The 12,048-nt window shown below is 42.0% G+C and overlaps 2 protein-coding genes across 8 annotated transcripts in view; one reads left to right on the forward strand and one right to left on the reverse strand.

Moving 5' to 3' along the window:
• Nucleotides 1–12,048, forward strand: part of LOC142803999 (uncharacterized) — a 96,141-nt gene that overhangs the window by 15,661 nt on the left and 68,432 nt on the right. The window lies entirely within an intron of this gene.
• The window catches only part of LOC142761616 (glutathione S-transferase 4-like), a 12,906-nt gene continuing 858 nt past the window's right edge, over nucleotides 1–12,048 (reverse strand). The window contains exons 2-6 of one of the 2 annotated variants that reach the window (XM_075890449.1): nucleotides 4,619–4,810; nucleotides 3,811–3,869; nucleotides 3,540–3,681; nucleotides 1,273–1,443; nucleotides 1–213 (exon numbers count right to left, since the gene is read on the reverse strand). In XM_075890449.1, the coding sequence (XP_075746564.1) occupies nucleotides 76–213; nucleotides 1,273–1,443; nucleotides 3,540–3,681; nucleotides 3,811–3,869; nucleotides 4,619–4,759 (651 nt within the window). In that variant the 5' untranslated portion in view covers nucleotides 4,760–4,810 and the 3' untranslated portion in view covers nucleotides 1–75. Of the gene's footprint in view, nucleotides 214–1,272; nucleotides 1,444–3,539; nucleotides 3,682–3,810; nucleotides 3,870–4,618; nucleotides 12,044–12,048 lie in introns of those variants that run through there. The other variant, XM_075890448.1, reaches the window with a different exon arrangement.

Here is a 12,048-nt window from a genome sequence, read left to right on the forward strand (position 1 = left end):
TGCCGCTTCATATCTTTATTCAAGCTAAGAAACAAAAACATTCAGGCTTGTTTCAAAGGCAGCACTGAGACTTGTCTAATGGTGCCTGTCCCACAGCTTCTTGATCTTAAGATGAACTGGCGCAAAGATTTCGTCAAAGTAGGGCAATGCACTCTTCACACGGTCGTAGTACGCTGCAAGTTTGGAGTATTTTGCTCTGTGGACGCTTGGCACCTGCAAGAAGGGGAAAAATTGCAACGACAACCACAAGGTGTATGAGAATTCCTCTTAAGACCTCTTTTTATCCGAAGCTCCTTTATTATTGTTTAAATATTACCTAAATGGCATGTATCTGAATGCAGCTGATCCCTATATAGCCACAAATTGTTTCGAGAGCAGCAGATAGTGAACCGCAAGTTTGCATTTATACTAACAAATAGATGGAACTTAGCTCTGTTCGTTGTATTTTCAACTCAAGTATCACCCCAGATTACTGAAGACGGTTAAAAACTTCTCTTTTTTCTGGACATGGATTTCATTTTGCCTGACAGCCCGTGACGTCATTTCAGGTAAATGTAGCAGCTTGCGGCGTAGCTTTCCTGACTCAGAGAAAATGCGCCCTTCATGGTCCATGCAGAACTCAGTAATTGCCTGTAGTTGTCTCGTGAAGATAGTTGCGCATGACAATATTTTCAGAGTATCTACAGCTTCAAATTAGCAGAGTATTAGAAAAGTGTCCCTATTGCGCAGTTCCTACATCATGAACGTGCCTGCAGCAGCAAGCGCAAGACTTGGCGGTTCCTCATAGTCACATAAAAAAAATACGACGAAGGAATATGATTGACAATAAACAGCTATTGTGCACATTGATATACATGCACATTGATATACCTACTAAATACGATGCCTTGACGATGGGGATATGCACTAGCAGTTTTCGTCAGAGTTTTTGATGGAACTTCCGCAGGAAATAACGATCGATGAACACTGTCCTTGTTACGTGACAATGCGAACCAGTGAGATGGATATGACTAGCTCACCGAAATTCCCTATAATTTTAAGAGACAAATGATGCATGCAGCTTTGAGTAGAATATATGCAGTTTTTTTTTGGAATTATGTCTTCTTGTTTAAATTCCAGTCAGCCTGGCTTTGACAAGATCCACAAAAGCCAAGTTCGATTTTTTTTATTTTGTGATTAATGTAGAGCATTGCGTTCTGAGCGGCAGACTGTAAAGTGCACTGAGCTGATGTCATCGTAAAACTATGGGTGGCGTAAGTAGGTTACACTTACCTCTAGGCAGATGGTGACGTAACCAATCAGACATAGGTCAGCAAGGGTCATCTTGTCACCGGCGGCAAACTTGCTTTCTCCAAGTAGGCGCTCAAGACACTTGAGCACTTTTTCTTCGCACTCCTTTACCTCATCTGCGCTTGGTTTGGTACCTTTCAAGCATCGATCACGCTGCGCAGAATATGAAAAAAACTTTACTGTGGCACCTTCTCACAGGTGAAATATTTATTATAAGTGACTACAGAACCTGACACATTATTGGAATGAACGAAACAAATGCAGAAGAATATAAGAAAACTCACTGCTAGCTGCGCCTACAGCCGTATCACTGCTAAACAGTTCTTCGTATAAGCTTGTTATTTTAGTGCGAAATTGCCTGCCTAGGCACTGTAAGGTAAAAAAAAAAACTTCAAGTACTGCCCTGACTTTCAGAAAAACATCTAGTATTATCCTGCACTATACTTAGTACAAAGCATAAATGCAGTGCCATTAGATAATATTGCATAATTGCCAGCACGTCACAAAGCATTCGTTTATTTATCGACATGTTTTTGTTAGGTGATTTAAAAAAGGTTACGTTCGTCTGTCTACGAATGGTAGAGTGAATGGTGTTTTGTAAGGCTCGGCTTAAGTTAGCTGACACGTTCGTGCTAAAAGGCATGCCAACACAGATCCGCAATCTGAGAGGAAGGCAGAGACAAAGAAACAAGTGACGCATTGTATATACTCTACTGCGAATTTTCAATCACGCTAACCAATCATTCGAAGAAGCTTTCTATATACGACTATTGTACTTGCTTTATATACGCCAAAGAAACATTATGCTAAGAGAGATGTCAATGAATACAAATAAAAAAAAAGCATCGGAGCTCATTTCAGGCAGTTCTTAGCATTTAAAGATTTGAACTTCACAGTGGCTTTTCCATCCGCCTGGTTGGCGTTACCTTAGTTTAGTTCCCTTAGAAGGTAGTACTTGCAGGTAGTGCGCAATCGAACGAGGTAAGCTACATTTTACTCACATTACAATGAGAGCATACCGGTTAGTGTGGACGCTGAAAATTCATTCAACAAATGCTGAAATATGAATTTGTGTCATGCTTACGATCTATCATCACCGTTTACAGGAAGGTTAACGCTAGTAAGATCCAAGTAAAATAATTTCTGCTTTCAAATATCATTGCAATGCATGCCTCCTTCAACCTGCTGATGCTGTTTTCATGAGTCTATGAACTAGCCAATTTGCACAAACACGCTGCCTCTCGAGAAAAACGCTTCTGTTAAGCACATAACAAAACCCATCTTTAGGAAAGCGAGCCCTATTTGTGGCCTCAAAAATACGGGTGCAGGCGCAACATATATACTTTATTCTTTTTATTTTACCGCTTTGCTCTGTGTATTTCTATTTTACGACTGAAAAAAGTAAGAATTCTCGTTAATATTTGCTGCTGCTGCTGTTATAGTTCTGGGAGGTAGAACTAGTGAAGCTGCCTACATGCAGATTTTATCCCACCATCCTTGCTGTTTAAACATGTTTTAATCTATTTCGCAATAAATTTCACTTCACTTCACGTATCACCGAGGCAATGTATTGCACAGCCCCATACTGTAGCAATGGTCAATGAATTGTGCTGACAACACAAATTGGCAAACTTTTTCACAAGCATGGTTTCTAGATTTACTGGTCGAGACAAGGAGTCATATTTTTATTAGTGCTCTAATAATGTTATGCCACGTGCGTGCCACAATGTGTGAGAAGTTTTGTTCTTCTTTCATCGATGGTGGCAACCGTCTTGGTACGCATGAATTAACAAAACCAAAGCCAATTTTAAGCGCAAACATGTGTGTTAGGCAAAATAAGAGCAAAAGGAAGGCTGCCGTTCTTTTTTGTACTAAATCTCCAAGAGTTGACATCACTAAACCAACATTTTCGTAGATTGTGCTCCATATTTCAAGCTTTAAGTTTATTGATGGCAAAACAAAGGCGTTTTACACTACGGTTCACTGTTTTGTGGAACATGGAAGAGTGACGTGGAGGTTGCGGTTCCCATTTTTTGATAGAGTCGGAAATACTTCATGAACGTGTAAATAAATTTAATGGACGTAAAATAAATCCTCGGGTGATCTGAACGGCCGGAGCCCTTCACCACGGTGGCTCTCAGAATGTATCTTGGTTTCGGGAAGTGAAATACCGACAAATATATTAACAGGTAAGAACGGATTAACATATCACTTTAACAAAGCCTAAGCAGTGGAAAACCTGTACTCACGAGATAAGTCCCTAGGATGGGACTAATGTTGCCATTGGCGGCAGCAAGCACCTGGTCGATGCGAGTGCGTGTCTTAATGTCGTTTGGATAGAGCTGCGAATCGGGAGCATACTTCCGTAGAAGATAGTAGGCAATGGCGGTGCTGCACAGACACAACGGTTGACACGCCAGTTAGAAGCAGAATCTTGAATATATTAGCAAAGAGGCGCGAAGCTGCGGAAATAAAAAGTTCATGGCGCAGCTATAGAGCGTATTGATAGATGAATCGCACCTCTCGTAGACAATCAAGCCGCTGTCTTCAATCACAGGAACCTTGTGGAAAGGATTTTTCTGCAAGAAAAGAAATGTGGCAATGCGTAATCTGAAATTGCGGAGTTAGGGGGATATTTTTTTAGGGCTGCTTCCTGCAGTGACCGGAACATTCTGAAAGGTAGTGCAGTGTTCAAGCCAGAATGCTTTTTGAACTCGTAATTGCTAGAATAAGCCTAATTGTGTTGAGGATTAAGCTTGACTCATGAGCTCCAAGTGTTCCTTTCGAGACCCGATTTTAACTGCACACTTAGCCGCTTTGAACACGAATTGAGATAACCACATTTATGCACACATTACTGGCTTTATTGGCTTCAAAGTACCCTGTTTTGCCTAATAAATCAGGTATGTATGGTTACTTCTTATCTCAACTCGTGAGGAATGACTGTGCACCCCACGCGTCGACAAGGTGAAGGCGCATGGTATCCTCCTCACTGCTGTTTGTGGTTAACAAATTCACTATTAAGGACGCAATGCAATGTAGGTTTTTTGTTATGATGTTTGCTAACTTGGCATGTGGATACGCGTCTTTCTTTGTACTGAGCACGAGAGTTGAGCTGCAAAGCAAAGGCTACATATATTTCTTAATATGTTTGTCGCAAACTAGGTACGGTTGAGCTTCGTGCTAACATGAAGCGTTAAAGTTGTTTTGGTATGGGCTATGATAGCTCAAAATTTTGTAGTCGTTGTTTCGTCAAGGTTCAAGAATACCAAATGAAGAACGTGTTCGTCTGTCAATGGAAAGGTGCTAGCGCATTCCATGTGCATACCTTGAGGAAGTCTCCAGAGTGGTGTTCTCCTTTGCCAAAATCGATGTCCTTGAGGTTCAGTTGAACGCCAATTTCTTTCGCCAAGCACCGAATGAAGCCGCAGTGTGGGCTTCCCACAAGGTTGTACAGCAAGACAGGCATGATGATCTCAGGCGACGAACGGAAGTCTGTCTGATGTGCAATCGTGGTGAACTGAAGCCATATATATACAGCCACCAAAGGAGATGATGAAACAAGGGACGAAAAAAGAAGCAAACGGGGAAGCATGGAGCAGCTTGAATGAGTAATCAATAGCTTATTTGTTATCTCTTGATCAAATAAAAGTGACGAGAAGGTTACCAGATGACCTTCGAGGAAAGAACGGGCCGCAATGACGTTCTACCGGCAGTTGCGACCAGTTTCGAGCACGTGCACTGTAGCACCGCTATCACCATCTCCATTTAGAGTGGTTGGACGGCGATGGAATTGTAAAAGATCCAAAGACAAAAATAATTACGCTCGGCACGCTACGCTGTGGCAGCAGTGTAAAGTTATATTATTCTACAGTGAAGATATGCCTAGTATATTATCGATGTTGCGGCTTGAACAATGCCAGGGTGAACATGCGTATTAGCAACATCAGAATTGGTATGAAGCGCTCATTCTCGGGAAGATGCTGGCCCTGGACACTGCTACATAAATCAACTTCGGCGCATGACAACTAACCGCAATTGACGTTAATCAGATGTGACAGCTGTATGAAAAGAGTACATATGTAATGTTTATAAAATTGGATAGGCAGCACTGAAACCACTATTGACGTCTCTCAAAGATCAGCGTCTATTAGAAAAGTAGTTCCGAATCCGGGCGTAGCTCTGTGTAAAAATGCTTCATTGTCACGCAGAATGCTTCAGTTTGATTCCAGCTGGGACCCTGTCATGTATTCTTGGCATCCGTAGGGTAGACGCTACCGATGTCGGGTATTTCTTAACGCTAGCGCGTTAAAATTGCCCATCTGTGTTCTTTTCGTTCCCGAGTAGATACTAAGTGTCAATCACCCGTGGCGCATACTTGCATACCAGTTGCACATACCCACCCGTAGGTATGTGCCATTGTCTGGTAGGAATTTTTTGATGATGTTCCTGACGGGGTTGTGGCATTATTCATGTCTTGACCAGCGTGTCAATATTGTCAAACCATCTTACCCTCTCATGCGAATGTCGGTTCACGCCAAGTTAATAGGGTGACCACGAGAGCACCTAAAGGTTAAGCGGCTAGATAGCGAGACAGATAGATGATTACACTCGAAGTCGCCGAAGTTCGCTAAGAAATGCTTAGTATTTAAAACGTAAAGTGTACCACTGCCCACTTGTATAATATGCATCCAACTATGACTGCTCATTGCTATGAAGAGTCACGATGAACCAATAACAAATTCTGCAAGGCGCCGTTCACGACGAGATGCGATGTGCCGCTGCACCGAGACCGTCAGGCGTCCATTTGGCTTTCCGTGGTGTTTTCTTTGCCAAGAAGCTGTAGATGTTATGGTAGATCCTAAACCCGTGGCTCACACCCCCGCTAGGGGATCGGCCAAGAATCGGGAAGCTTACAAAAAAAAAATGAATGTATATAATTAAACACTGGCGAAAAGAAACTTAACACAAATATTATTTTTTGCAAATTTTCTTCTGAGGAAAAATTTTGTTGAATTAGTTTCTACTGACTGAGCAATATAAGATTGATATCAATGAATTTTTTTTCTGTAGTCTACATGGATTAACTGAAACTTTTGCTATTGCGGTTATTAGGTAAATCTCCTAGACAGTAGAATAAAATCTTGCACGGCCACGCACACTTTCCCGCTGCTGTGCCCTTGGGTATGTGCACCTAGGGATAGTAAATTTGACGTTGCCAAAGCTAAGCCAAGGACTCGTAATGGTATTTCTAGTGATATCTTTCTTAATGTTAAAAACTTTCTTCAAGAGATGAAAAAGGTGCTCCTATTTCATCTACTTGCCCTCAGCATCGCGGCCATCATTCGAGCTGGCGTTTGTGATTTTGCAGCGCTTCAAGTAGACTGAAGTTGCAGAGCTTCACCACGTTTCATTGGTTCGGTGTCGTGAAGCAGCAACACAGTGTCTATTCTCTGGGTCGCTAGGATGACCACTCTCGACGGTTGTCGTCGTGGTCATTTGTATGCAGTAAGGTGAAGGTGAAGTCTGAAAGGGCGCGTGTGTGTTCTGTGCATTGTGTGCATCTGTGATTTACCACCCGCAAAAGGTGTGACATCAGCGATGCCGCATGCGCGTGTGTGAGTGTGTTACTTGGGTGTCGCAACCTGAGAATCTTGGTGATCGCTGTGATATGCGCTCTGTTGTGCACCCATATGAGTGTTGCAAGTGCGAGCTAGATGTGAGAAAAAGCAACCGAGAGGACCTGCCAGCGTCACACAGTATGAAATTGACCAACCAGGTGGGATGAAGATGCATTGATGTATGCAATAAAAAGTGAGTTGTGGTCATCGTGTGTGTGTGCAAGTATTTTCACGTGTGCCGATTAGCACAGCTGCATCATTTTGACAAAATATCGCCACCGGCTCATAATTACGTGACGGATTGAAGTGTTCGTTGCGTAAGTGGTTTTATCACGCTTGAAGTACAAATGCCTTGCGTGAAAAACGCCGTGTGAGGTTCTTTTAAACCATGAAATGATGCGAACTCTGTTATATCACTGCATTGATTGTTATCGACGCAGTAATCACGATCAATCACGATCAGTTACATCAATCGTGATTGTCTCTGAAGCGACGCCACTAAAGCTATTGTTGAGCGAAAAAAAAACTGAAACATTTTTGTTTTCTAAGACATTGTATCATCTTTCACAATATCTTATTAGGAAGCCTTACTTCATGTATATATACATATTTTGTCAATTTGCCTGTATTGCGTTAATGTATTACGTATAAAGATAAAATGTTTATAATAAATTAGAGTCTCATGAAAGAAAAGATGGATGTATTGCACTTTCTTGCGAAATCAAAGTCTGACACGCAATTCTCTGGACAGAGAAAACCCCCTTGCCTGCACAGACACATTTAATGAAGGTAGTGGTCCTGTCGCAGCAAAACTGGGTCCCGCTTTGTAAAAGTTGAATATTGAAGGGCTTACGGGGTGATGGCAGCACCATGGAGTGCAAGTTGTCGAAGCAAGAAAAAAAACGAACTTCAACTACAGCTTTTAGTCACCGCCACTTTAGCTGCGTACATTGCCTTGGCCATTAACGACAACGTATGCAATGACCCCACTGTTTAGCAGAATGTACGCTACGCGCCTTTATTTCAATAAAACTAGAGCCCGAATGAAACATTGGCGTTTACCTCAAACACGATGACAAGCATGGTGACGCAAAACGCACATTCGGTATTTAAAACAGCACAAGAATCAACATTCGTGAAGTCAATTTCAGGTCACTTCTCAGATCTTTGATTTGAGTCATAGTTGCCACCGTTACAGAAGACAGCGAAGAAACTTGGAAGCGAAAGTTCTGTAAAAAATTGTAAAGAACCTAACGAAATGTGAGTTTTGCCCCTCTTTCATATATCAACAACAGATATATTGCTAAGCTGACGTGGAAGTCCGCGGCTTCTCAAGTTTATCTATCGAGCTTCGGATTCTCTATTTAGACACCAATGAAGTATTGTAAGAAAATGATTGTATACGTGAAAATCCCGGCCTCTGTTAGGGAACTACTTTATTTGTAGCGTTGAGCCATGAAAAATAAGGGCAATGAGTCCTCGTGGTTGGAGCCTATATTCTTACGTTGTCACCTACTATAGATGTTTGCACGGGAACAGCCGCACGCCTGGTGACATTAAATCTTGAAAATCATGGTAGCAACGTGGCGCACCATCGCAACGCATCCAAGAGATGGTGCGACCATATTGCAGGTCCATCAGCTTAATCAGACCTTGTTTGTACCGCCTTTCATACAGCTAGCCCGCCTTCGCTCCTCAATGCAGTCCTAAACCACTCTGGAAGAAGAACCAATGTGCGGGCACCCTCCGGCTCATATTTTATTTTGCATAAACCTCAAAGTTTTACTCACCAAAAATGCGCCCATTTTTGCTCACCATCAAAGACGCCGACACCGACACTGAAATTTCTGCGAACAAGCTATTTACGCTAACGCGTTAAGGTATTTTTCTCCAAACTTCCGGGCTGCTTTTTTACTGTTTTTGACGTTGTATGATGTGGTGACTCCAAGAGAGATTTTGACGCCATTTACTGCTATCAGGAGAGCACGTGTATTACATTCTGTTAGGGGGGGGGGGGGGGTTGGTTGGCTGGCTGGTTTATAATAGTGTTCCAAATTTACATAGCTTCTAGATGACCACATCATGGGTGCCCCTTGTAATTTTGTTTCCATGCGATCATTGTACTTACAAGGTACAAGGCTTTCGGCCAGTTCACTGCTTCTTTCTGTTATAACGTTTACAGCAGTGTTTTTTATCCCTGGATGTTTCCGAGACCCTGGCGGACTGGCAAAATTATTATCGACTACCTGCAGAAGAAAAAAAGAAACTGTAAGTCGTAAAGTAACGTGAACAGATGCCCTTTGTTTCTCCGTGGTAAAGAATGGCCGAACTGCAGTGGCAGCGTAGGCCGAAATGTGTTTTTTTTTGTCTTCAAAGGATGGGGGGTACAAGCAAGGGTGTGGGCAGAAAGCTTTACAGCGAAAGCTGTTATTAGATAACAACAAGGTTCGCGTTCGGTGCCGTAGCTGTGCGCCGCCACCACCGCCATTTTCGCAATCACTATCGCATGAAATAAAGGAAAATTTAAAACAAAAAATTGACGGCAGATCCACGAGGTGAATGATGATGAGATTGGGCGAAGCTCCTGGAAGTAATACGGTGAAATTGTCTTCCGTTAGTTCACCAGATGAAACCATTGCTTTAGAAAACACCTGGCGTCTTTCGCTAAGCAGCTGGCGTCTTCTTTTTGTTTTGCTTTAGAACCATCTGGCGTCTTTTTCTTTTGCTTTTAAAAACATGTGGCGTCTTTCGTTTGTTTATTTATTCAATCCTCGGCGTTTTGAACAAAAATGTTTATTGTTTAATCACGCACAGGAGAAATCTCACCAGGCACTACCTTGGAGGTAAACAATGGCTGCTACTGAGAATGAGAGGCAGCAGAAGTCGGCTTTTAACACTTCTACTTCTACTAACGTTTCCTACTGGAACATGCCAATGGCTGCTAATGGAGAATGAGAAACAGGACCATTCGGCTTTTAGTTCGCGCACGCCGCGAACTTTTTATTGTTCACAAAGCACAGCAGAAATCTCCCACCAGCACCACCTTGCAGGTCAAAATGTAACAGTAGTTATACACTACGACTACGACTACGAGGGATGAGCAAGTGCCGCTTTAAGGAGCTTCGCCCCTAAAACCACTAAAATCACCGTGAGATTTTGGCCCTGGTCCTGCGTTCAACTGAACCACGCTGGTCCTTGCGACAACTTTGCGAACTGGCCTTTGGAAGGCTTGATGTCGGGGAAGGAATCGCGTGAATATGACGAATAAAGTGTCTTAGAACAACAAAGGAACAACCAGGTATCCCACAACGCGAATTCCGCAACGAGTGAATCGTCGAATGCTGCAAGTCATTACAAAAAGTTGATCTTGTTTATCTATTAACTGTGGCGCATACCTACTGCTGGAAAGTAAGCCCCAGATTACAAAATGTTTGTTTGTTTGTTTGTTTCCTAAAAAATGTGGCTCTTGCCCACTCTGCAGGATTGGCTAATAAAGTGTAGCGTGCTTTTTCTATGATCAATATACATTCATTTATTTATTATTTAATAGATATCATACAGGCCCTTTAAAGGGCATTGCCTAGGGAGGGTATAAGCTTATACATTGCAAAAACTACAGACAAAAAAGCAAGAAAAGAAGAAGGAAGAATAAACAAAAAAAAATAAACAAAAGAAGCAAACAATTGCAACAGGTGCAACAAAGTTAAACTGTAGAAAAACGTGACAAAATCAGGTTATCGCAAAAAATACAACTGTGTTTATGAATGACTTTATATTAAAATATAAATATTGGAAGAAAAACCGTACTTGAAGAGAGAAAGAAGGGAAACGAAAAAAAAATTGATTTAATAGATCTTGTGATTCAAGATTTGAGAGGACCGCTCAGCTGCGTTTAACAAACCATTAAGAATTGATGTGTTAAAACACTTTTTGATGTGACGCCAGAGTACATATAGAATGGACATTGAGTTGGATTCGTTTGGAAGCCTGAACGGAATCGCAAACCACACTGGATGGGTCCCTGTGGCAATGTCCCAAGACTGAGACACCAAAGTTCAGCAGTGTTTCCACCGACAACCAAGCACATATCTTCAAAAAGAAAATAAATAGAAGCCTTTTTCTATATATGAAGAGTATCGGTAAAGTATAAAAAATAATTTTCAATTGTCTCGATTTATGTGCAGAATGCAACAAGAGGTTTTATCAGCTAACCAGCTTTGGGTATATATAGATTAGGAAAGGGGACGCGGAATCGAAATCTAGTAACTTCGAGTTCTCTGGACTGACTTCACAAAGGTCACCAATGAAACTTGAGGTGTTTGCATTCTGTCCTCGAAGATATTGTTTCCATAATATCAGTGGAAATTACTTACCTGCTATATCTTAACGTGGTTACCCATTCTACTTGTTGCAGTACTTATAATATTTGGCCCTCAAGCACTGCTCGTGTTGAAGAATCGGCCACTTTTTTCAATCTTAAGCCGCAGTGACCAGGAACCCAGAGTAACCTCAGCTGTTTCAACGGTGGTGGTACAAATGTTCGGAATATCCTTACAAGTCGAGAGTCTCCAGAAACTCTCACAGTTGCACACACTGAAATCTGTCATTATGACTGCGATGTTTACTTTTAAGGAAGTTTTCAAAAGGCTAAAATGACTGCCAAGGGCTCAGCTTCAAGCACTGCGGTAAATGTTAGTATTCTCACTGAGAAGGACCAGCCAAGCAAATAAGAGGTAATTCCTACGCCTGCCTTTTGATTATTCACTGGCAAAAGCTTCTGGTATACTTCTTCATCGTTGTCAGACACATCATATACAAATTGCACAAAACTATTCGCAAGTGTGTAGCTAGCGGATACCGTGCTTCTTCGAACAATGACGAAGGAGAGAGTGTAGCGAATAACACGCTTCTTCGAACAATGACGAAGCAGAAAGCGCGTGCTTAATTACTCAAGACGTTCTCGTTTTGGCGGGCTGTGGCTAAAGTTTGAGTGATTGTAGCCCAACTACATTCTTGCGTGGTGTTTTTATACCGCTATTGTTGATCACCGAGAGCTTTTTGCTTTTGTAAGGTCAGGCGTGCCGTTTGCGTCACCTGAATCCAGGGCTTTCCTCTGGTTCGCTTTTTTTTCACCGCA

The sequence above is a fragment of the Rhipicephalus microplus genome, chromosome 3, assembly GCF_043290135.1.
Source record: "Rhipicephalus microplus isolate Deutch F79 chromosome 3, USDA_Rmic, whole genome shotgun sequence".
NCBI lineage: Eukaryota > Metazoa > Arthropoda > Arachnida > Ixodida > Ixodidae > Rhipicephalus > Rhipicephalus microplus.